This window comes from Plectropomus leopardus, chromosome 18 (assembly GCF_026936395.1).
Source record: "Plectropomus leopardus strain MGB_pleo_1.0 chromosome 18, ASM2693639v1, whole genome shotgun sequence".
In the NCBI taxonomy this organism is placed as follows: Eukaryota; Metazoa; Chordata; class Actinopteri; order Perciformes; family Serranidae; genus Plectropomus; species Plectropomus leopardus.
In genome coordinates, this window is record NC_142193.1 from 31,031,542 (window position 1) to 31,057,410 (window position 25,869).

The 25,869-nt window shown below is 41.6% G+C and overlaps 1 protein-coding gene across 1 annotated transcript in view; it reads right to left on the reverse strand.

Annotated features, from left to right (window-relative positions):
- Positions 1–4,275: 4,275 nt before the first annotated feature.
- Positions 4,276–25,869, reverse strand: part of LOC121956900 (syntaxin-1B) — a 62,801-nt gene continuing 41,207 nt past the window's right edge. The window contains exons 4-10 of the mRNA XM_088069332.1: positions 25,662–25,736; positions 20,414–20,487; positions 18,758–18,866; positions 17,448–17,521; positions 14,965–15,102; positions 14,770–14,880; positions 4,276–13,366 (exon numbers count right to left, since the gene is read on the reverse strand). Coding sequence (XP_087925458.1) covers positions 13,286–13,366; positions 14,770–14,880; positions 14,965–15,102; positions 17,448–17,521; positions 18,758–18,866; positions 20,414–20,487; positions 25,662–25,736 — 662 coding nt within the window. The 3' untranslated portion in view covers positions 4,276–13,285. The remainder of the gene's footprint in view (positions 13,367–14,769; positions 14,881–14,964; positions 15,103–17,447; positions 17,522–18,757; positions 18,867–20,413; positions 20,488–25,661; positions 25,737–25,869) is intronic.

The window sequence follows — 25,869 nt, forward strand, 5'->3', positions numbered from 1 at the left end:
ACTTTGTGGTTTGTTTTGACTCCAACACCGTCCTGCTGATACTAATACTCTCTGCAGCACCAAAAATGAAATAATCCGCAGCTGAAAATAATCTCCAAAAAAACATATGTCTGATAAAAACTACGTTGTGCAGATTTGTTTTTGAACCCTTTGGAACCTCCAAAGACAATGACCAACTTGGCAAAAAAATGTTCCACAAAATCAGAAAAATAGTCAAATGCCCTCCATCTGCATCACCAACGGCACACAGCGATTCAGCCTCGATGAGGCTTACACAGAAAATACGCACAGATTAATTCTCCATGTCGTTTCCACTGAAACAGTTTCAACTGATGAATGAATATATGCATTTTAATTGCTTGGTTGTCTAAACGGCTCTTTCCTGGAGAGGTAATTCACCCACAAACAAACAAATAAATAGTGATGCACGATGATGATTATTTGACCAATAACCGATCATTTCTTTTTGTTTGTTTTTCAGGGTATGAAAGGCTGAGATGTCGACCGTACAGATGAATTTAACATTAACTCTGATCTAATCAAATATAACTGACATCACTACAGATTACACAACAGAAACAACAACAGGTCTGACTCTTAAAATGAACATTTTGTTTTCAAATGAAATGCTGACAATCTGTCAAATCAGAATAACTGCAAAATGTATCACTCAATAAAAATGTAAAAACTTTTATACAACCAAAAGCCTACGGCTGCTTAGTCTGTGTATAAAACACTGATGAATACAGACAGACTGTTGTGACCTCCAGAATATTTTGTGTTTTAAATCTAAAAACAATGAATAAATCAAGAAAAAGAACAGATCTTCAGCTTTCGTTCACAAAAAAACCATTTAATTCTAGCTTTTTCTGTTCCTTTTTTTTAAATCAATGTCTGAAATGTTGTTTTTTATGAAAACGCACAAATTCAAATTAATGTTTTTTTCCAAGGATGGAAAAGAAAAAAAAGAAAAAAAAAGAAAAGAAGTCAAAATAAATCAGCCAATATTCAAGGGGATATACAGTTTACATTAACATAATTCATCTAACATACAAAGGGATGTATAGTTTCGTATCAAAGATAAATCATTTTATCAACTACTGCACACTGAAACTAAATCATATCGGGAATATACAATTTTACATCTGTTTTCTGAGTCAGTAGAAAATTCTTTTAGACTGTTGAAGTCACACGCAGCAGAGTATGTAGTAAGCCCCCAGGAAGTGCGACATGTGTTGATGCAAATTTTACGTTGGCCGAAAGTGGAATTACATTGTTCGGGTCTGTTGCTTAATGCACACTGGCCTAGAAAGACTTTTCCCCATTGACTAACATCAGGAAAGAGACGTCTGGAAAACAGTAAATCATTTTTGTGAGCGTCCAAACGTCTTCTATCCCTGTCTAGATCCAGAAGTCGGTCGCTCTGCCGGCAGAAGTTACCCACGCGGGCACACTCGGCCGCGTCCGGCTGCCTTTAATCTCTACTAGGCATGCTCGATGGGCCAGTAGGTCCGGGTATTTTACACATTTCTAAACCCATTTCTAAAATGAGCTTTTTTTTGCTTTCTGCGCCTATGAGCAGCTCTCACAGGAATAAACCCCGGCCCCATGGCTACATCTAGACTTCCCTATAATACATCCATGGTTTAGTACTGGCGGAGCGAAACCATAGGCGAAACGGGTGAAATCAAAACAATTTATGCTCATTATTATCAGTTCTATTTATCGGCCAAAGATTTTATAATCGGAATTATTGGTATGACATCAATAGTCTCATTATCAGGCTAATAATTATCAGTCCGTTCTCGAAAGTGAGCATCTGGTGGCTGGGCCTTTGGCCATGGGGCCCGGTCGAACTCAGCCTGAATGGATTATATGGTGTGGCCACACTGTGGGCTCACCACCCTCAGGATCAGGAATCAGGGCTGGGTGCATTGTGTGCCGGGCAGCAAGCGGGGACTTCGCAGACTAGCTCTGGAACATGGAACATTACCTTTCTGGAGGGGAAGAGCTGGAGCTTGTCCTGGAGGTGGAGTGGTACCAACTAGATACAGCTGGGCTCTTCTCCATGCACAGCTTTCGCTCTGAAAATTAACTTCTAGAGGTTGATTGGACTCTTGCTTCTTCTGGAGTTGCCCAGGGTGAGAGGCGCCAGGCTGGTGTGGGGATACTCAACACTACCCAGCTGAGCGCCAAAATTTTGGAGTTCTTCCCAGAGAACGAGAGGGTCGCCTTGATGCAACTGCAAGTTGCTAAGAGGAGTTCTCTGACTGTTGTTTGTGCGTATGCACTGAACAGCAGTTCAGAGTATCCGGCCTTCTTAAAGACTCTGGACGTTGTTCTGGAAAGGTTGCCAACCGGGGACTCCATTGTTCTACTGGCAAATTTCAGTGTTCACATGGGCATTGACAGAGAAACCTGGAGGGGTATACCTGGAACAGCCTGCCTGAACACAAGTTTTCTCCTTGGACTTCTGTGTTAGTCATGGATTTTCCATAACAGATACCATGTCCGTGCACAGGGATGTTCGTAAGTGTACTTGGTGCCAGAGCTCCTTAGGCCAAAGTTCGATGATCAACTTTGTGGTCGCATCATCCGATCTGTGGCCTTATGTCTCGGACAGTGGGATGAAGAGAGGAGCAGAGCTGTCAACTGATCACTGCCTGGTAGTGAGTTGGATCAGGTGACCGGAGGGTGTGCTTTACCCTTGTGAGGCTGCTTTAGGGGTTGTAGCAGTTTGCTCATCCAGTCTACACATGTTTTATGGACATGGAAAAGGCATAAGACCACATCCTTTGGGGAGTCCTGTCGGGGGGGGGTATGGGGTACTGGGGTCATTGCTGCGAACCATCCAGTCCCCGTATAACCAAAGTGAGCTCCCAGTTGGTGTTGGCCTCCGCTAGGGTTGTCCCTTGTCCCTGATCCTGTTTGTGATTTTCGTGGACAGGATCTCAAGGCACAGGGGAGGGGAAGAAGGGGTCCGGTTTGGGGACCTCAGAATTGCATCTGTGCTCTTTGCAGATGATGTAATTCTGTTGGCTTTATGACACCGTGACCTTCGTCATGTACCAGGATGGTTTGAAGCCGAGTGTGGTCAGGATGAGTGATGCAGGAGTTGCGTTGGACTGTTGTGTTGAAGAGGGTTACCTTGATTTACCAGTCCATCTACGTTCTAACCCTCACCTATGGTCATGAACTCCAGGTAGTGATCAGAAGAATGAGATTGCGAACACAAGCGGCCTATATGAGTTTCCTCCGAAGGGTGTCTGGGCTCAACCTTAGAGATATAGTGAGGAGCTCGGACATCCGTAGGGAGCTCGTAATAGAGCTGCTGCTCCTGCCACGCCTCGGGGTCCAACAAGAGGAGCTGGATTGTGTTGCTGGGGAGAGGGACGTCTGGATTACTCTGCTACGCTTGTTGCCCTGGCAACCCGGCCCCGGATAAGCAGAAGAATATGGATGGATGTTCTTGAAACATCACATTTACAAGAATGAGACAAATGTGAGGTCACAGTGACTTTTGACCTTTGACCACCAAAGTCTAAAAAGTTCGTTGTTAAGTCCAAGTGGACGTTTGTGTCAAATTTAAAGAAAGAGGCATTAAAAAAAGTTTGTTATTGATATCAAAGAAAGAGTGGCGTGTATGATTAGATGGGAATGATCCTGAATTTATTATGTGAGATTATGTGTATGTATTTATTTCGTAAGGGGGATTTCAGGCCCGTATTGGAGAAAAGTGAAGTTTGATAAGAAAACAGATTAAAGAGACAGGAAACAAGAGTACACTGAACAATCCTTTTCTTTATTCATTTTTTGTTATCATTTCAATATGTCTGTCAGGGTTTGTTTTTTTTTTAGTTTTTATTTTAAATTAAAATTTTGACACACTTATAAAAGACAGCATCTGCATAGAGTTGTCATCTTAAAGATCCATGAAGAGAGAGAGAGAGGGGGGAGGAGGAGAGAAAGAGCGAGAGAGAAAGAGAGAGAGGGAGAGAGAAGAGGGGTGGGGAGAGTGGGGAGGAGGAGGGGAGGGCGCAAATGGGTAAAGTAGGGGGAGGGGAATACTGGCACGTCACATGAACTAAACAGAACAGCCAACAGCAGTACGAGAGAGGGGAGGAGGGGAGACAGGGTCGGAGGGTTGGGAAGGGGAGGGTGTTTTTAGAGGGGTGCGGGGGACAGATCGCTTTTACATTACGCTACGCACACATACACACACAAAAAAAACGGGACACAAGTTGCATTTCCGGTCAAAGTTGCGTCTGAAGAGCGATGGCCCTGTCCTCTTTTTTTTTTTTAATTTTTGGAAATATTTTTTCCAACCTCACATCTCTTGCCTGCCATTTCTCCCCCAAGATAGCCTCTTTAATTATTTGTGCATCTATCGATTTTTTTGGGTCACTCCAGAGGGTCATGGCATGCTTTTGTTGATGAAGTAAGTGCAGGAGGTCTGAGCTCAGCAGACGGGCCTGAACGCCTCTGCATGATAAAGAAAGCCCTTGTTTCTCTGAATATTGCACGCTTTGTTACGGTAGGCCTGTGTGAAGCTAGAGACTGGGCCCGACATTAGGTGGCGACTCTGGGGGAACCGTGTTCCTCGAACCCATCAAAGGTGTGAAACTGCATTGTCGACACGAACCTGAGCTTCTTTCCCAAGGTAAAAACGAAACACTTTCCTTCTCAACAATCCAAAAGCAGCTCAAATAAATTTTGCCTTCCAGCGATCTCTTGTGCTTCGACACCTTTGAGAAGCTCAGACCTCCTACAAGAACCCGGTGAGGACTAGGTGATGTAGAAGGAAGACTGTGGTAGTTTGAGGTACGTCAGAAAGGCTACAAAAACACGATGTGGTTTTGAAACTGCCCCTCTTTGCAAAAACATTTTAAGGCTCATGATCTCAGCCCATGGACTTACAACGGGCTGAGATCATGTTAAAATGCTCCTTAAACAGGATTTTCTGTAATCGCACCGGATCAGATTGTGGTTTGGTTGCCGTTAGTATGACGAGATGAAGTCTTCGTGGTGGTTTGATTTCTTTCGCAGTGACTCATAATGGTCTCTGTTCGATGGGTATAAGCAACGTTCTTCATCGCCAATATAAAATTTACTGCATCTTTGAGCTGAATATGCCAATCAAAGGTTGGCGCAGACTACTTGGGGCACTGGCTGTTATTTGGCGTTTTTTTTCTGGACTGGCTGCAGGCTAAACTCAGGGGACCACAGCAGGTAAAGAGACAGAGTTTTAGGTGTTTTGGCTCACTAGCTGTAGTTGAGAGACACTTAGTCAGACAGAGAGAGAGAGAGAGAGAAGTTTAAGAAACCCGCTAAAGGATCGGGGGCGTGGCCTGGAAAGCCCTGGAGGCAGGGTCACTTTTCCTAATATGGAGGGAAGCACTTTCATCAGAGGAGCCAGTGAGCGGAGCCTCCGGAACTGGGGTGATGTGCGGAGTGGTGGTTGTGGCCATGTTTACATAGATACCCGCTGATACCCGAGATCTCGCCATCCCCTTTTAAGTGGATTTTGCCCTTTTAAAAAAAAAAAAAAAAGAAAAAAAGATGGAAATGAAGAGATCTGAAAAAAGGTACAGCTATGAAAAACACTATTTTCTTTGAGCTTCAGCAGGCTGGTGTAAACATGGCCTCTGAATGGCGGACGAGGACGCTGGAAGCTATGTGTCTCTGACTCTCTGCCGTTGTCTCTTAGCCACACGGAAATAAAAAGGACGGCCAAGATGGTCGGGACGGAGGTGGAGGGGAGCACGGACGACGTTTGAGTGGGGAAGTCGCAAAAAAGGACAGAGATCGAACTGCGTGTCAACTTTGACGGGAATAGATATCTCAGTAGATTTATACATAGACATGCAAGTCATTTTTTCTCTCTTTGAAGTTATTTACAATAATTACATAACACAAAGAATCCAGTTTCAGTTTGACAAAATTGCGAGCATTCAATATTCAATATTACTACTATTATTTATGATAACATAACTCCTTTTGTACTTCTTTAAATCATTGCTATTATAGAATCGTCATAACCTCCCTTTTTTAAGTTTTTATGTTTGATCACTTAATGTGAAGCCGTTCGTTTCCCTCTGGGTTTTTGCAAATGTATTACTGCATTTTTAAATTGTCATTTATGGTAATAATAATAATAATAATAATAATAACAATAATAACAATGATCGTAACAATGTTATTTAAGTGTCTTTCCTACTTGCTATGGCAGAGACCATGTGGGCGTGGTCTATTGTCATGCCCCTCCCCCTGAGTCCTCCCACCCCTCCCACTAGGGAAAAACACTGATTGAAACTGAAATACTGTCTCGTACGATGAAGAGAGCAGAAAGACATGTGGGTGGAGCATTAAAGAAATCATCATCAGAAACAATAATGAATATCAAGTTGCAGCTGCTACCGCCAACGAGAGCAGGTCGAAGCCACAACAAACAAATAAACAAAGGTTTCATCATCCAGAGCAGGGCACTGAACAGGTTTTGGTTTTTGAAAATTGTTTCAGGAAGACAAAAATCATCGTAGAGAAGAGTTTAATCGTCCGACAGCGGAGGAACAAAAAAACTACCTTGAGTCCTCGGTGTCTGTTGAGTACAAACTTGGAAGACAGACACGCGCCTGCAGACGTACTGCTGATTCAAACCGAAAAATTAATTTGCAAAATAAGTGCACTGAACCCACACAATGACCTCCAACTACAGGAAGTCGTTTTCCAATACCTGTGTGAAAAAATACTCCAAGTTACTTCCATACACCGGCTAATGGCTAATGGCTAACGGTAAGTCAATCTTTGGAGTCTTAGTGTCGCACCCAAACTCTCTCTGGATGATTTTTTCCTGCTTTCTGCACCCCGCTCTGACAAAAACTGTACACAACCAATAGAAGCGGTAATGGCTACAGAGCCACGTACACACAGTTATAGAAATGCAGTATGTTGATGCAAGATTTATATATATATTCTTGCCTATATATGTGACTTCAGTTGACAAGGCTGCAGTCATCTCTCACACACAGGAAAACACTCCCTGCAGGTTTTTTACCAGCTAGCTAGCAAACACTGTGGACGATGTTTGTCAGCCCATCTGCATTAAAAGATCCATTATCTCTACTGCATGTGCACAATAAAAATTAGGAAATTAATATGCGCCTTACAAAAAGTATTTGCAAATTATATATTAGTGGTGCAAATCTGTGAGCCTGGTCTCAGACACCAGAATCAGCGCCAGAAAAGGATCACAGTCGATTAGGATTTACAATGAAGCACTCTTAGCAAGAGCCGCTTCATCATAATTTACCTAATTTTTACCTATTTTTGTGCAAAATTTTCTTTCATTTACACAACTTAACAACAAATTGTGACTTTGGAGAGGAATTACACGAGTTTGTTGGTTATTTGACCAGCTAGTAAGCACTGGATTGTAGATGATTATGGCGGCTGATTCCCCTCTTAAAAAACAAAAAACAAACAAAAAAGTGCCAGATTTGTAAGATCAAAAAATCGCCATCAGGAAAATGGCGTTAAGCGCAGCTGCACAGGTCGTTGTAAGACCACTTACAGCAAAAACAACTCTGAGGCCAACGAGCTATCTTTTACTTTGAATCTCCAAATTGAACTTTTTTTTTGTTTGTACATTTTTAACAGTGCAGTCAAGGTAACAAGTCCTGCAGCAGAATTACAACGAAGCATTGTTACCAGTTGCAAAAGCCAGGTTATTGGTTGACTAGCTAGCAAAACCCTAAAACCTGCAGGGCAGCACTGATCCTGTGGTGTGAACAAAGAGACTGATAAACAAGCTGTACAGAAAATGACACCAAAATAACAAGAATAACAGCAATTAATAAATAGAATAAGAAAGCACCACCATTGTCTCCGTATATGCCTTGAGTGGAGGATACATATGCTAATTTTTTCACAGATGATTATGCGTCATATTTTTCCACTAATCAGACCACAAACGAACACCTACAGGTGAAAAGGAAAGGAAAGGAAAGGGGTGTGTGGAGGCAGACATCATCGTTGTGGTGCGAGATAACTATTGGATGTCGGTTTGATTGGCGGACAAACACAACATGCAGTGAGGGCTGGTGGTGGGCAGGGGGCTGGGCTTTTGTTTTTATAGTTAGCATTTCTTTATCATGTCTTTTTCACCATTTGTGACGAACATATCAGTGTAAACTTGACTCGCGTTGTGCTCTTTGATATTAGCGGCGAACATTTTGATAACACATGAGGGGAGGGCAAAAAACGCTTTGGTTTGAATTTTAATAGATATAATAATACTAACAACAGTGATCATGATGTCCATAAATATTACTGATCTCTTCCCATCTGTCACAATTTTCAAAAAGTGGAATTCATCAAACGGCTGCAACCCGTGGACCTGCGATCGAATGCTTCGCACATTAAAACAAACTCGTGCTGCACCGCACAAACACGCACACACATTCGCACATTTATGCACCAATCTTGTTTCACTGAAGAGGAAGGGAGGCATGCTGCACACACACAAGGCCAGGTGGAGGGGCGACAGAAGGTCAGCCCACAGGTCGAAAGGTTTCGTACAATATTTAACATTTGTGGGGACAATTCCTCCACAAAAACACAACACAAATGCAACCGTGGAAGCAAACAGCACAGAGATCAGATGGAGGAGTGTAACCGAGCGGGAGGCTTGGAGGTCCATGTCGGGGGCTTTAAGCAGGATGGCTGAAGTTGTCGGCAGCATACTTGAAAATTTTGCCTTTCAGAGGTTCACATTTATCAACCTGCTCCTTGAACAAAACACCTAATAAAATACAATAACTGTTCCAACAAATTTACAAAGTGTTGGCGAGTAATGCCAACATGTGTTTTTAAAAAAGGATTGAGAATGCAGATTAAGTACGAACAAGCAGTTAGCTAACGTGCTAACCACAGACAGGTCCGATGAGTGGTAAAGTGCACGACATGGAGGACAGGTTGGGGATGGGGTACAAAAAAACACCATCATGCAAACTCCACAACGCTTTTGCATGCCTTTTTATTATCATTATTATTATTATTATTATCATTATTACACACAATGGGATGAGCCGCTGGGGAAGGGAAGGGGCAGACTCCCGATCCTCAACGTCATCTTTTTGTACAACCAAACAACTACAACACAATCGGGAAAAGGGAAGACAAAAGGACGGGGGACCGAATACTCGGACAAACTTCCTAACCTCCGGCAAATTGTTTAATTAATCAATGACAGTCTCACGATGTTTGTCCGTGTTTTCTTTCCCAAGAATATGGTGGCAGGGTCTGATGAATGGCTGCCAGACAGGAACTTTACGAAAAACACACACACACGTACGTACGCGCGCGCGCGCGCGCACACACACACACACACACACACACACACACACACACACACACACACACACACACAGCAAAGAAACATCAGTGTTAACAAGCTGGCTGGTGCTACAACGGCTTCCTCATAAAGCTCACTTTTATCCACCGTGATCATCACCATCAAACCATTGCAAGACTACCGCAACGACCGTGACATCACCTTGACAACCATCGACCTACGAGAACATGTAACTGAATTAAATATTGTGTGGCTGACATTATGATATAACTGGCAGGTGAGTGATTGGCAGAGGTAAAATGTAGGTTAACAAGTTTCCTGGACTTGTCAATTGGCTCAATACATGCCTGAAATTTCCAAAATGAAGCTCAGAGAGTCCAAAGACACAAAAGAAATGTCAGTGAATATGATTTGATTTTCGTGGATGGATTCAGTGTTCGTACAACAATCTAAAACTGGAAAGATCACATAAAAAGACGTAATGTAGCCATGAACAACACAACACCAGAGAAAAGTGCTAAATTATTCTAAATCTACCGAAGAAACATCTATTGGATCCTGCTGCTTGGAGGGGTGGGGGGTGTTGGCAAAGCTTTGGTGAACACAGAAGTTTTGGTTTCGGGAAGTCAAAGAGTAAAATTAAAAACTCCCACCTCCACTCTTCTCCAAACCTGAAGCTAAAAATCCTCAGTGTTTATTTCATCTAGCGACTAATACGGTATCACAGACATCTACAGCTAACTAACTATTATGACGCTGAAGAAAACACACAACAAAACACTTACTCGTGTATCGCCCTAAGTACCATTAGCCCCAACAGAGCAGCTAACGTGGTCTTGTGTCAGACAAATGTTGTTGGTCACATTGTGGCTGTTGATAACATTTGTCAAACAACGTTAGCTTCTTGTTGGAGAAAAGCTTTCCGGAACAATTGAGCTGCAAAGTGGCTTCGAATTTTTACAAACAGCGAGATATTTTCTTGCGCATCTTTTGAATTGATGATTTGATCAAGAGAATTTCATGTCCATCCAGATTTCTAAGTGTTTCAAAGAAGTCTTCAAAATGTTTTGTTTTACAAAAATAACTTAATCCACTTTGGAGCTCCACTTAAGCCTCTCTGTACTTTTTCTCTAAAAAAAAAAAAACTTAACTCTAACAAACTGACTTTATTGCTTTGACACCAAGTTCAGCGTAGACTGATTTTATAGAGTTCAAGGTGTTTTTTTGTAACCCCGACAGTGATTGTGATTTAACGGTGCAGGATTATCCAGCATAGGCCTCAACAGAGGCAGATGTACCTCCGTATCACAGAGCCTGAACACGGATAACCCCTTCGACCTGAAGCCAGAGTCACAATACTGTGTCGTCAACACGCCTGTGTGTCCAGTTCGGAGCAACGCACGCATTTCTCTTACTTCCCAACACGGACCACGGTACTGAAACAAAACATGCAAACATAACAGCCGTGAATGTTGTCCCGATCTGGAGCAGTGTTGAGGTTGATTATTATCTTCATCATCATTTCAAATTAGCATGTTATATCCTATCAAAATTTAATCTGTGCAGACATACTGTTAACTGCTAATGCTATCTCGTAATACAATTTAAAAGTACTCGCCTTTTCCAAAACTTTCATTGGCAGACTGAATTTGACAATTTTAAAAATGAATAATTATTTGACATGCTTCCCCCTTTTTGCACCACCTCCACCCCTCTCATAAATAACAAACAGTCCCTAAGTAAACCATTAGCTCAAATTATTTTGTCAAATTACTATTTGTGAGGTCAAGACCAAACTTTCACACTTCCTGTCTTAATAAATTTTTACCCCCCCTCCCCCTCCCCCAACACTGACCTGGACACACAGAAAGTGTCTTTAGCATTAAAAAGACCAGATAACTTGTGATCAAATTCCAACAAGCAGCTTCTACACAATCTACACGTAACACTAGTTAACGCTAAAGCATGCTAAGCAACCCAGTCTAACACGCGTGTGATATGTAACACAGGGAAGTGTGTATGTTAGGGGGGGATTTTCCAGCATGTGTGTGAAACGTTAAAGGTTTGTATGAAGTGTTCATGCAAGTGCCATGTTGTAACTTTATGTGAATGTGTGTGTGTCACATGTTCCATCTTCCACAGAGAAAATCCACCTCTCCTGTTCAGTAGCACCTGTGCAACTCAGGCATTTAAACGGTGTGAATCACAATCCCCAAACACACACTCAGGCAGGAGATGGAGGGATGCAGGGAGGAAACAGGCAAATGCATCAAACCATACGGACTAAACAGTAACCTCTAAATGATGTCAGGCCGATACGTCACGGGACACGTCACGCACGCACTAAAACAGCAGCACCACGGAACAACGAAGCAACAAACGTTCCCCATTAAAAAACAAAAACGATATTACCACGACACTCAGGTAACCAGGGCACGCCAGCGTCTTCAGAGGTTTCGACATTTTCTGTCCATCTAGTTTGTTTGTTATAAAGTTTAATTATTTTATTTATTTTTCTTCTTTACTTTTTAATGTGTTCTCTTCATTTTTTAGAATCTTCCGTAAGAACAGTTGTGACAGCGTAGAGATGACACCCGGCCTACGACTTCTCTACAGATGAGCTTCGACCCTCATTGGCTATCTTGAGTGGGGGAGGCGGGACAAGTCGTCTTCCTCTTATCTAAACTGCATAGATTGACCGTCCGTCTCCTCCCACCCTCCTTTAAACCCCCCCTCCTCCTACCCCCCATCCTTCCCACCGTTCACCCGTCAGTCAAACGTCACGTTTTCGAATCAAATTCAGCAGGAACCCAGAGGCCCTCCCTCCCCCTGCTCTTTGGTTGGATACATGTGACAAAAAGGGGAGGTGACTGAGGTGAATGACAGGAGTGAGCAACCAATCAGAGGTGGTCTAAAGAGGCAGCTGAGCCAATGGCGAGGTCGGTCCCTCCCTCCCAGAAACAAGGGGATAAAGTTAGCTCTACCAAAGCCCGCGGGCGCTTGTCCTGCGGGACAGCATTCCGGAACACTCGAGCATTACTGACGCATTCCGGAACACTCGAGCATTACTGACGCATTCCGGAACACTCGAGCATTACTGACGCATTCCGGAACACTCGAGCATTACTGACGCATTCCGGAACACTCGAGCATTACTGACGCATTCCGGAACACTCGAGCATTACTGACTGTTCAGAAACCTCAGTGTGTTCCTGTCTGTGCTCCCAAACATTCCGTCTAAGAATGCAGCGCAGAGTTCTAGAGCTCCAGAACGTTCTGACGGAGCTGAAAAGATTTTTCTCTCTCGTCCTCTAAGCAGGACAGCACTTTGTTGGAAAGCCGAGCACATTTATTCAGAACGTGCTCGGTTCCAGAAGCTTTGCTGGGAAATACAGAAACAAAGAAGTTACGTTTGGCTCTGGAATGCTCGTCCCGTAGAACTCCCGCCCAGCAGCAATCACCATCACTGTCCTCGGAGACTCCCGAAAAACGAAAGAAACTGTTAAAAAATAAGAAAAAAGGCAAAACAAACAAACAAACAAGTAAATGTCATATTATAAGTCATATTTTTTTACAGGTAGCTAACCCATGTGTTGCTTCATATGTTCAATACATTTACATGTACATCTGTAATAAATAGTAGGCTTATTTGTACCTTCTTTTTGTATACTTTATGTATTTAAGTCAGCTATAATGTGATGGCGTTTTACTGTTGATTTTTTTTGTCTTTGTTTTTTGAACCCCGCCCCACCCCGTGGTGTTTCCTCTTATCTGTGATTGGATTGTTATCTCTTTCTAGCTGATTGGTTATCTGTCTTGCATTTGTGTTTCAAGTTTTTGTGTTGTTGTCGTCGTCGGTGTTTCTTTTCTCTGCTGGCGGTCAGACGGTCGGTCGGTGTTGGTCGTCACAGCGGCGGCAGGCAGCAGAGCGTCTTAGAAGCCCAGCGTGCCGCCGATGGTTGACGCCAGGACCACGCCCAGGATGACGCAGCAGATGATGATCATGATCTTCTTCTGCAAGGCGGCAGGAGATACACAGGTTGTCAAACTCTCTACACTCTTACAAATATAGGTACAAACTAGAACCCTGTGGTGTAATGTAACAAAGTAATAATACTAGAAGGAAGGGTGGAATGGATGGAAGAAAGAAGAAAAGGGAGGAAAAGAAAACTGGATTTTGTTATTTAAATCCTTAAAGTTGTGAGTAAGAAGACTTTGTTTTTCTTCAAGTGTGATGTAGGCTCTGTTTTTAAGGTGGTTCAGGTTCGGCCAAAATAAAAGTTATAATTCTCTGAAATCTGACCGCTTCTTCTTTTCTTAAAAGAATTTACTTGTACTTTTACTTTAAATATTTAAGTACATTTAGTATGATAAATTACTTTGAATACTCACAGTACATATTAGATACTTTAAGACTTATACTCAAGTAATACTCTAACAGGTGGCTTGAACTTCATCCAAAGTCATTTTATGATAACAAATCTGTACTTTTACTCAATATCGTATAGTACTTTATCCACAACTACGAAAACTGTATGAGGTTCTTCGGCTTGTCGCCAGATTTGGTTCCCTGGAACCATTAATATGGTTCTACGGGAACCCAACATAAGGAAGATACATTGAAACATCTTCACTGTAACTTTAAAAAATCCAGAAAACTTAATGCCTCAAAAAATAAATAAATCAAACTATTAGACTTAAGTTAGGTCTTGTTTAATTCATATCTAATTGTTACACTGACCAAAAATTTAGTTGATTTGCTGACTTTTGTAAACTTTTTTGCAACTTAAAAATGACAAAAATGGGTTCTTCAGAGGTAAATGGTTCTGGTTAAAACCTCAGCCCTTCCGAGGTTTCGTACGGCAGAAAGTCGTAATGGAAACAGTGATGATGACATACGGAAGCCAAAAAGATCACATCATTGCCGTGTTCTGAAGAAATTAAACATGTTAAGTTCTGATCAAACTGGATCCTGACTGTGATCATTTTAAACTCAAATGGAAGAGTTTTGAAGAGGAATCAGTCACGTAGTCGTGAATGAGCTGATGATTTGTGTTTACGATGTTTACGATTTTGTATAATAGTTGGTGTTTTAAGTTGAGTCAAAACCTGTTTGTACAGTATTTTATGTAGTTGTTAAATCTATGTAAATGTCATTCTGTCATCTACTGTAATTCAATTGTTTTTTACGACATCTGCTGCACATGAGGGATCCCTCCTCAGTCGCTCTTCCTGAGGTTTCTACCATTTTTTGGGGGAGTTTTTCCTTAATTGGTGTGAGGGTTTCAAACTGCGATTTGTAATAATGGGCTATATATATAAAATTGACTTGCCTTACGTCTTCTATGTGGCATCTGTTTTATGCTATATACTTGCCCCTACACACATAAACATGAAATAAATAATAAGCGAGTTACCTTGCGGGCCTGGCTCTGGTATTTGACGGCCTTCTTGGTGTCGGATACGGCTCGCTCCACGTAGTCGACGGAGTGTTCCACGTTGTACTCAATTCTGTCAATCATCTCTCCCTATAAACATTCATCGTAAAGTTTAACATGTGATGCCCAAACAGTCGCTCACACACTTCCCTCTCCTGTGATGACGCCACACACCTGGCTCTCGACCAGCATGGCCATGTCGACGAACATGTCGTGCAGCTCGCGGATGCTGTTTTCCAGCTTGATGATCTCGGTGTGTCGGGTCTCGATCTCGTTCAGAGCCTGCTTGGTCATCTGAGAGTCCATTTTGATCTGCAGGAGAGGATGCGGTTCAACACAAACATTATTTTATTCTGATCGTAGACATTTAAAGAAAAAATAACTAAATTAATGAAAAAATATATAGATATATAAGATCATATACAATCAAAAACTTTGAACAGATTATAAACCGCAAATTTTTGGAATATGTTGTTCGGCTTATTAAAATTTTAATCAGTGTCGGACTAGTTAGTTACTCATCATACTCACCACTCGGTGTTTGGAGTTTCTTAACAGACAAAATAGTTTTAATTCACTATTTATTTACTTTGCTGTTTTTTTTAATCACAGTAAAGTCACCGTCAGTGACACTTCCTGCAGATGTGACAAATTAAAAGCCCACAAATAAAGGACGGGATTACACCCTGTGAGCTGCTGAAAGACTTTTGACCCTGCAGGAAGTTTTGATTTTTCACAAATGGATTTGACAGCCAGTAAAAATGTCAAAGTGATGTGAATCCTAAAAATATTTTTTTAAGGAGCCCTGCCTGTTTATCACAAACAGCATCAGTATCGATCAAGAACACAATCATGGTCTGGGTCTTTTGATATCTATATTGACTCTTTACCACATTTTACTACAGTTTCAATGTCTTTATCACAAGAAAATGCAAATTTATGTTTTACTCTAACTATCTTTATTACATTTCAAAATAAAAGCCCTCTGACAATGTTTCCGTGGACAGAAACTCCTCAGTTGTTGACATGAGAAATTTTATTGTGAAATACTTGCAGGACCGTGCTGTTCACAAAACAGTGAATCTACGGCTCCATAAATGAGTGAAGTATCTTTAAATTGTGGAAATAAAGTAGTTACAGCAGCATGCAGCTCTGCAGCAACAAATGCAGCGGTGCTGTCACCACGTACGTCATCTGATTAGTATATCTTTAAAAACAGATCAAACATGATCCATAGAAGCACCTCAATCAATCTTAAACTGGCTCAAACCCATTCACATTTGAATCGGTTGCGAAACGGGAGTTTGAACTTTTTCTTAAACCAATCAAAAGAAAATTTGTAAACAATGAAGCTGAATCATCTCTGGCTGCGTTCTTTCTGCGCATGCTGCATCCTCACGTATGGGGACGTGATGACGTACGTGTCTCTACTTCCAGGCAGAAGTGAACTACGGTGGAAAGAAGGTTTATAATCCAAACTCTTGATTGAGGGCATCAAAACAACAGCAAAGTGATAAATATCCATTTTAGCCGTTAGTTTGACTTCAGCTTTCGGGGCGGCAGATAAGATGCTTGAGCTGCCCTGTAACCATAGTAACTCACTGACTCCTGTCTGGTAGGAGAGGGAGGGAGAGAGCGCTGTGCTGCTCTCAGGATTTATCCGTTATTTATTTTTTAATGAGAGAAAATGTACTTGTGGCGTGAGAGTGCGTGAAAAGAGTCTGCTGCGTGAGTCTCGGGTTTGATGCAGGAAGTGGCAGCCCTGTCAAGTTACTACATAATTTTTGCGCATGTCACACAGCTGCTCAATTTAAATGCGTCATGTAAACACCCGATCGTATTAGAGGACATCCCATGTAAACAGTGAACCCGAAATCTTCAATCAGATTGATTTCTATGAGACTGAGAAAAAGTGTGCATGCAAACACTGTCTGTGTGAACGCAGCAGTTCAGCGAGGTTTCTGTCACACGGTGCTGTTGTGTGGTCCAGGTGTAGAGCATCAGATCTCAAGTACTGGAATGTATGTTTATGATATGTGGTCCCTGTCAAATCTACCTTAAATAATGAAATAAATGTTTGTTTGTGGGTCACGCTCTCAGAGTGTGAAGACCGTTAGTGTCTGTTGTGTTTGTATAAAATGTGTTGATGACCTTTGAACTCCAGTCTCTTCTGGTTCTTCTGGTGCGACGCTGTTGACTCACTTACCTGCTCACAGAGTAACTTAACACCGGCTGTAAACCATGTATCTGACCTCCTCCGGTGGAAGCGTGCTGGTCGCTATACTATGACATCACAGGGGGGCGTGGTTTCAACCAGAGGAGCTCAGTGTGAAATATTTGGATTTTCAGCTCGGTGTTAAGTTACCGACCTGATGACAACCATCAGGTCACGCGATGCTCTCGTTGGGCCAGAGGTAGAGGTGCATGCACGTATTTATGCTTTTAATTTGAAGGAGCAAATGAGGTGACTCCATCAAAATAAGAGCTTCTCCGTGCATCCTCCTATCGTTACATGTCATGTGACAACGGCCGTGTTCACTTGATGTCACAGCGCACCTCGTGGCGATTCCACAACCCACATATAATATTTCAGGGAAGCAGAATGGCTCAGGTTAAAGTGACCCATGGCGACAGCCGGGCTAAGGTGCGATGCTTACATCATCGGTGAAGATGGCCAGCTTGCCACTCTCCAACATGTCCTCTAGTTCTTCATTGGTGGTGGTTCTCCCAGCTGCAGACAGAACACAGAGAGAAAACATTTAGAGCCCAGAAGACCTCAAGCATCACCTCAGTCACATGGTCACGTGTCACATGTAGGGCTGTTTGTTACAGCAGAGAAAAACCAGCCCATTCTCATTCAACGTCGGCAAATATTGTTGCTTTTGCTGTCATTTTGGAGTAAGATCCTGACGCCAAAAGCCATCTTTCAAGTCTGCATGACGCCGGACCAAATCGTTCATGGTGTTTTTATACGCTGCCAGGCAGCTGGATGGCAACTACCGCTGCAGCACGATAGCCAACCGGGCCGCGTCAGTCGAGAACTTGGCCAGATGGAACTTAGTGCGGCAGCATGATACGCCGTAGGACTGTGTCAGGTTAAAACGCTGCTGGTGACAACGTCACATAAAGAGCAGGAGGTTCCTAAAGGGCAGGTGGGAGGGGTGGTGGATGGATCCGACAAACCCTGGACTTTCGTGCAGGAGTTCGGTGTTCGCTTGTCGTCTGAATGTGATGTTTTTTTTCTACACCTCAACATGTGCCTCCTTCCTCTAATTCTAACCATCCGTGCAGGCGTGCGTTTGTTGGTGTCCTGGCGCTGGTTGTCATGTGCTTGTGTTGACATCACGGTAGCAGCATCCCGACCGTCAACAACAGATGCAGAGGGATATCTGGAGCGTAACATGTAGACGCACAGGTCCACTGACAAAGTGGCAACATGTGACGACGTGGGACACGAGCGAGTTGAAAAAAGTGGGAATTTTATGAAAACTGACAAAAAATGTTTGTCAACAAACTTTTCTGTCATGATGAAGATGAGACGATGACGAGCTAAAAATAAGATCTTTGATGATAATAACTGACGAAATGTTTTGTTTTTGAACACGAAACGCGGTGAGACGAAAATGCTCGAGGTGGGCAATCGCATCTTTGAATGAGTCGGGAGAAGAGCTGAATGATTTTTATTTATTTATTATTTATTAGAAGACTTGCTCGCAAGGATTTTCTCCTGAGCGGTATGAGGTCAGAGCGCTGAAGGGCTGTAAACTCCAGTAAATAGTCAGGACCACTATTATTTGTAAATGTGTATTTAGAGATAATATGTCACTGAAGAAAAAAAAAATGCATGAATAAAGTTTCAACACATAATACAACCTGTCACCTCGATTCCGATTTCTGACACCTGCATCGACTGTAAACTGAAATAAAGCGACTGACACTGACAGCAGCGGGGCCTTCGAGCACTCACTGATCTCCAGCTGTCTCTGGATGCGGTCCTTGCAGCGGTCGCGGTACTTGGACTGCGTGGTGTTGTACTCAGTCATCACCTCCACGAACTTACGTGACAGCGTCGAGTGCTGCAGGACAACAAGAGCCGAGACACAAAAGGGACACGAGAGACACAGAAGACAGACAGAACTGAGGTCAGTCCTGGATTTTACAGGCAGATTCACAATCACGCTACATCACATTTTTATTTGTCATGACGGATCTGTGACTCTGCGCAGTGACAGGCGCTGCTGCCTCGCCACGACTGTGCAGAAAATATAACTTTAAAAACATGACATGATGTGCAGAATGAGAGACGCTGCAGCCTGAGGGACGCAGGAGGACAGAGGAGGTGACTGAGCAGCGTCCTCCTTCAGGATCCAGACCTCCTGAGGGACAGAGCTCCTGCTGACTCGCTCCGTTCGACTGCACTTTATCACCTCATATTTTCAGCCTTAAACCCTTTGAAACATCGACTTCAGTTTTCTCGTGCTGCGTCCAGCAGCTTTCACAAGCTATTTAACCCTTTCTAACCGGACCAAACTAGATTTGTTTTTTTTGAAAACATGGGAAAAAATGGAATGACAGACTTAGCAGGAAATGTCCCACAAATTGCAAGAAATTAGTAACAGAAAATTACCTAAAAATTTGCTTTAAGGAAGGGGGGAGGATTATTACAAAATTATCCAAAATAATACAGAAAATGTTCACAAAATTCTAATTATAATTGGTGGGATTTGTTTTGAAAATATGGCAGATAAAGGAAATGGCCAAATTTGCAAATAATGTCCCACAAAGTGCCAGAAATGAGTAACATGTGACAAGAAATTACAATAATTTAACAATTAAATTGGAGTGAAAAAAACATCAAATATATCAAATAAATGCTTTTCTCCTTTTAGTATTTTGATCATTTTATTGTTTATTTTTGTTATTTTACTTTTATTTTTATCAGGTAATTTTCTTTTTTCTTTTCTTTACTTTTTAAAAAAAATATTTTCTTAAACTAATTTCTTGCAAATTTTTGGGTCGTGCCTTAAGTTGCTTGTTGCCTCTTCTCCACGTTTGTGTGTGTGTGTGTGTGTGTGTGTGTGTGTGTAATGTGTGTGTGTGTGTGTAAATGTGCTCGTTGTGTAATGTATTGGTGCTGCAGTTCTCCTCTCCTCCACCAGGAGGCAGCAGACTGATGAAGGAGGCAGCAGCCAATCACAGGGCAGAATACTGCGGGGTCGATGACCTGCTGGAGGCTCCTCCCTGCATAAAAAGTGCTAAAGAAAAAGAGTTGATCCTCTGATGCACTCAGTGGAAAAGAGAAGAAAAGAAAAGAAAAGAAGAAAATGGCTCCAAAAAAATGAAATTGTTTTTAATTGTTAACAACACACAAAATAATAACAGTTAAAATGGGAAATTAATATTTTATATTAGATTATTTCAGGACCATTAATGATTTGTAAAAAGATGCTCAAAGATGCTGCAGATATTTATATTTACATAAAGAAAAAGAAAGAAACAGTTTGTCTTGCGTTATTTTCTCTTCAGAGTAAAAGCTTTTTCGTATCAGTCGCTGAATTCAGGTTTTATTTTGGTGAATTTGTGATGAAAGCAGCCGCTGTGTGTCGGTGACACCTGGACTCACCTGTGTCTTGCGGATCCTGAGGTCCGCTGATGATCTGTTGAGACCCTCCTCCTGCTCGATGCTCTGCTCGATTGCTGCAGAAACAGAAACAACGGACAGACATTTGAGTTGACGCTCTTATTGTGAAAGCTTTGGCCATGTTCACCCCGCCACAATAAAGCACCAGTTTCATTCACTGTTAGTATTTAAACAGATAAAACTCTTCTTCTTCTGCATCTGTGTCACTTTTAACTCTTCAGAGGCATGAAATTGTCTCCACTGACATTTAAACTCATCACACACAGATCTGTCAACACGTTTGGATGCCAAATAAAAAGAATTATAATTTGACAAAAAAAGTGTTTTTGATCAATCAATTAATAAATAATGAGCTGTGTTTAAATTCACTATTTTAGTTTAGTAACAAATCTGTTTTCCCCGTCTTTCCTCTTGCATAGTAATAGTAATAATAATAATAATAACAAAAAATAAATACAATTGAAAAAATAATACTAATAATATCGATACTTTAAATATTACTACTACTATTTATCATAATTGCAATAATAATAATAATATAATCAGTAAATAATATCTAAAAACTGACACTGAAAAATAACACCAATAATATTATTAATAACTAAAATACTACTGATAATAGTGATATTAAAAAATAACAGTTTTTTTGCATGACGTCTGTGTTCAATCGTATATATTTTGAGCGGTTTTGGATGATGTGATCGTCTTCTTGTTCTCTTTCCTTTTCCTCCATCTATGAGGAAGGTAAAACGCTCCTCCTCCTCCTCCTCCTCCTCCTCCCGCCTCCTCCTCCTCCTCCATCAGCACCACCTCATCGCTCCGCTGAAGCTTTAATATTTTGTTATTCATCCAGGGAGACTCAGTTTAATAATGCGTGTGGATATTCTGGTCTGCAGACGCCCACAGAGCCAAGAAACACCCGAGTCAGCAGGACGACGATGACACTCGAGTCCACACAGAGATTCACAACAACAACAACAATGACAACGACAACGACGACAACGACAACAACAACAACAACGACGACGACGACAACGACGACAACGACAACAACAACGACAACGACGACAACAACAACAACAACAACAACAACGACGACGACAACGACGACAACAACAACGACAACGACGACAGGACAGATTCTGCTCCTCGACAGAATAAAGTCGTGCTTGAGATATTAAGCTCACAAAAATGCAACAGATGCAAGGTCACAATGACCTTCACCTTTGACCACCAAAATTCAAAACAGTCTGTCCCTCAAATAAAAGCAAATGTTTGTGCCAAATTTAAGAAACTCCCTCAACGTCTCCTTGAGACGAGTTTAAAGTGGCCTGTGACCACCAAAACTAAACAATTCATTGTTGAGTCCTTGTGAACGTTTGTGCCATATTAAAAAAAAAAAACCCACATCAAGTCGATCGTGAGGTATTGTGTTCATGAGAATTTGACAGATGCCAGGTCATAATAACCTTGACCTTTGCACACCAAAATTCAGAACAGTTTGTCCTCCGTCCCCTTTCTTTTCGTTTTTGTTTTTTGTTTGTAAAGCGACCTTGAGTTCAAGAAAGGCGCTATATAAACCCAATGTATTATCATTATTACATAAGAGTGGATGTTAGTGCCAAATGTGAGGAAACACATTTAAGGCCTTCTTGAGACATACGAGTTCAAGAGACTAAGAAAAACATGGTCATAGTGACCCTGACCTTTGACCACTGAATTTGAATAAGTTCATCGAGTCCAAGTGAACGTTTGTGCCAAATTTAAAAAAATGACATAAAGGTATTCTTGAGGTATTTTGTTCATGAGAATGCGACGGATGCATGGTCACAATAACCTTGACCTTTGACCACCAAAATTAAATACAGTTTGTCCTTAAATGAAAGTGGACGTTTGTGTTAAATTTAAGGAAACGCCCTCTTGAGATGCACTGGTTAAAGAGACTGAGAAAAACAAGGTCACAGTGACCTTGACCTTTGACTATTAAATTTGAATCAGTTCATCGTTGAGTCCAAGTGGACGTTTGTACCAAATCTGAAGAAATTCCTTCAAGGCATTCTTGATCGAGATCTCAATATTGATTAAAAAAACAACAACATTGTGGAGTCATTGTCATTTTGGCCATAAATGTGCAGCCCTACACGACACGTACACTTAACATTTAGAAGGTGTTGTGTCTGTGATGTCGGCGGCGGCCTGCAGGAGGCGCCGCTGCAGGACAGCGAGCCTCAGTTTGGCTGCAGGTGAAATCCTGTGCGGTCGAATCAGTGTGTTACACAAAAATCACAACTGATAATTAATTCATCAGCTGGACCTGTGTGTGTGTGTGTGTGTGTGTGTGTGTGTGTGTGTGTGTGTGTGTGTGTGTGTGTGTGTGTGGATGCCATGGTAACCGGCTGCAGGTCTGTCCTGGTGTCATGTGACTCTGTGATGTTGCTTTGTCGCCAACGAGTGATGAGACGAACTGAAACGCTTATATAATGTGTGTGTGTGTGTGTGTGTGTGCTGGCTTGTGGCCCAGCTGCTCTCTGCTGGATCCACGATGACTCAGCAATATCACACAGCACTGATGGTGTGTGTGTGTTTTTGTGTATTTTTGTGACAGTGAGATAAAACTGGGTGAGTAAGCAACAGATTGTGAGTCCTTGTGTGTTTGTGTGTGTGTGTGTGTGTGTGTGTGTGTGACAGTTTGAGGACGTCTTTAGTCTCTAAACACAAAGTGATGTTTTTGGTTGTTTGTTTGTTTGTTACATAAAAATATTTGTGACCAAAAAAAGGCTCCATTCTGAGTCTCAATAATTCTATATGATATATTCATATATTAGGGACTGTTCAATATTTATGAGGGAGTGGGAGGTGGAGGGGAGGGACAAAAAGATTTTTAAAAAATTTAATGAATAATAATATTTTTTAAGACTGGGGAGTGTTTTATGTTTTTATTTTGGCTTAGTGGGGAGACATACAACTTTAATTTATTATATCGTCAATTTTGAAAAAAAAAATCAACATGAGTCTGCGGGTTTGGAAGGCATGTTTACTTTTTAATAGTTTTGGTTTTAGACATTATTTTTTAAATTTTGTTTTTTTTAATTTTCGGGGATTTTTTTGATATATTTTTTTTTTTTTACAGAAAAACAAAACAAAACAAGAAGAATCCGGTGATTTTTTTTTTGTGTGTGTGTGTCACAACGATTTTTGTGATTTTTAAAGAAAACATTTTTGGCAATTATTTTTCTTTCAAAATTTTGGGTGATTTTAAAGATTTTGGAGAAAAATTGCCGGCAGCTTTGGAAGGCAGGTTTTGCTGATAGCCATGTTTTATTTGGAAAAAAAGGATTATATTTTATTTCTTTCAACAGTTCTGGCAATATTTTCTCTTTTCGAGATTTTTGGGCTTTTTTGTTTTTAAGTCTGGGATTTAAAATTTGGGTCGATTTTTAAAGAAACCTTTTTGGTGATTTGTTTTCTTTAAAAATCACCATAATTACACCATTTATCGCAGACAGAAACGTGAAAAACAGAAATTAGCGCTGGATTTTCAAATTTCCTTGAACACATCATGTGCAACAAAGGCTTCTGTCAGACAGAAACATAAAATCTGATCTTAAAATATTTAAAACTTTTAATTTCATTAAAATCACTTAATTCTCCATCTCATTTCAGTTTTGGCTTTATTTATCTTATATACAGAAATTTTATTTTCTGATGTGAAAAATGTAACAGTAATCTGATTTTGTGCACGTTGTCCTCTGAAGACGAGCTGGATCAGTGCTGAGTGCAGTAACTTTTATTACTATTATTGTTGTTGTTGTTGTTGTTATTAAATGTGTGAGTGTACTAAAATACTGTACACGTGTAAACACAACATACGGTTTGTAGCCGAAAGTCAGACGACGACTTTTCAAGAACATGAACCTGCTGTCGGCGCTGAGGGCGGAGCCTGTGTGCTCCTACATGCACCCCCGGGAACAACACATCTACAGTAGGAAACATGCTGCAGTGTGTGTGTGTGTGTGTGTGTGTGTGTGTGTGTGTGTGTGTGTGTGACAGGACAACAACAGTGAGGCCTGTAGGGACTCCAATTATAGCTTTATCTGCACCATCACTGCTATTATCAGACTGCATATGTACAGTCTGTCTGTGTGTGTGTGTGTGTGTGTGTGTGTGTGTGTCAACATAATGTGTGTAAATGTGTGTGTTCATATGTCCTCAGGCCAGTGTGTGTGTGTCTGCGTGTGTGTGTGTGTGTGTGTGTGTGTGTGTGTGTAGTCAAACCTCTGGCTGTTCACATTAAAGCAGTGATGTCCTTGAACCTTCAGCATGAACCAGCACTGTGTGTGTGTGTGTGTGTGTGTGTGTGTGTGTGTGTGTGTGTGTGTGTGTGTGTGTGTGTGTGTGTGTGTGCGCACGCACGTGCATTAATGCGTGCGCGCTTGTGTGTGTGTGTGTGTGTGTGTGTGTGTGTGTGGCTGTCCCAGCGATTACAGTCTGATAAATCACCGCCACTGTTTCGGAATATTTTCTTCTGCTGCGGCTGAAGGTCGACGCCCCTCCTGTCACTGAACACCGTGAATCAGTGATACTCAACTTATGGCCCGTGGGCCAGATCTGGCCCCTGACAGGGTCCCTGCCGGCCCCTCAACCATTTTCTAATTGACAATAAAAATAAAGTGGTTGACACTGGGAATTGTTTTTGTCCTTTTAGTGTCCATAAGGTGCCAGAGACATAAAACAGCATCAAAGTGAAGACACAGACAGAGGTCCTAGCTAAGACATTTATGTCCTAAAATCTGAGAAATGTCCTCAAATCCTAGAAACATCTTAAAATTTAAGAATTGTCCTAAATCTAAGAAATGTTCCTAAATCCTAGAAACGTCCTAAAAATCCCATAAATGTCCTAAAATCCTAGAAACTTCTTAAAATTGGAGAATTGTCCTAAAATCCTAAAACGTCCAACAATCCTAGAAACGTCCTAAAATCCCAGAAACATGCATGGGGCTGCTGTCATTTTAGAAAAGTGGCCCCTGGGTAAAGTAAGGTGAGTCCCGCTGATCTGAGGGACGCCCCGCACTCTGAGACGGCGAGGAGTCTGACGGCGCGTCGGTCCTCCTCGCCTCAGACGGACTCGTCGACCGTCAGCTGATCTGCTCGTCTTCTCTCTGATTCGTTGTTTTGTGTGTGACATGAAAACGAGGATGTTTGCAGAGAACGTGTCTGTGAGCGAACGCACCTTTTAATTTTGAGCGAACTTTATTGGCTGTCTTCTTGATGTCAGCTGTGAGGTCCTCCAGCTCCTGCTTGGTCTCTGCAGACACAAAACAAAAGAGACACTTTATTACAGCGAGGCTCCATTTCCTAAAATCAAACTGATTTATTGATCAGAAGTAAACTGATTATCAACTCATTCAGAAACAAGATTCTTGACTTTTAATAAAAAG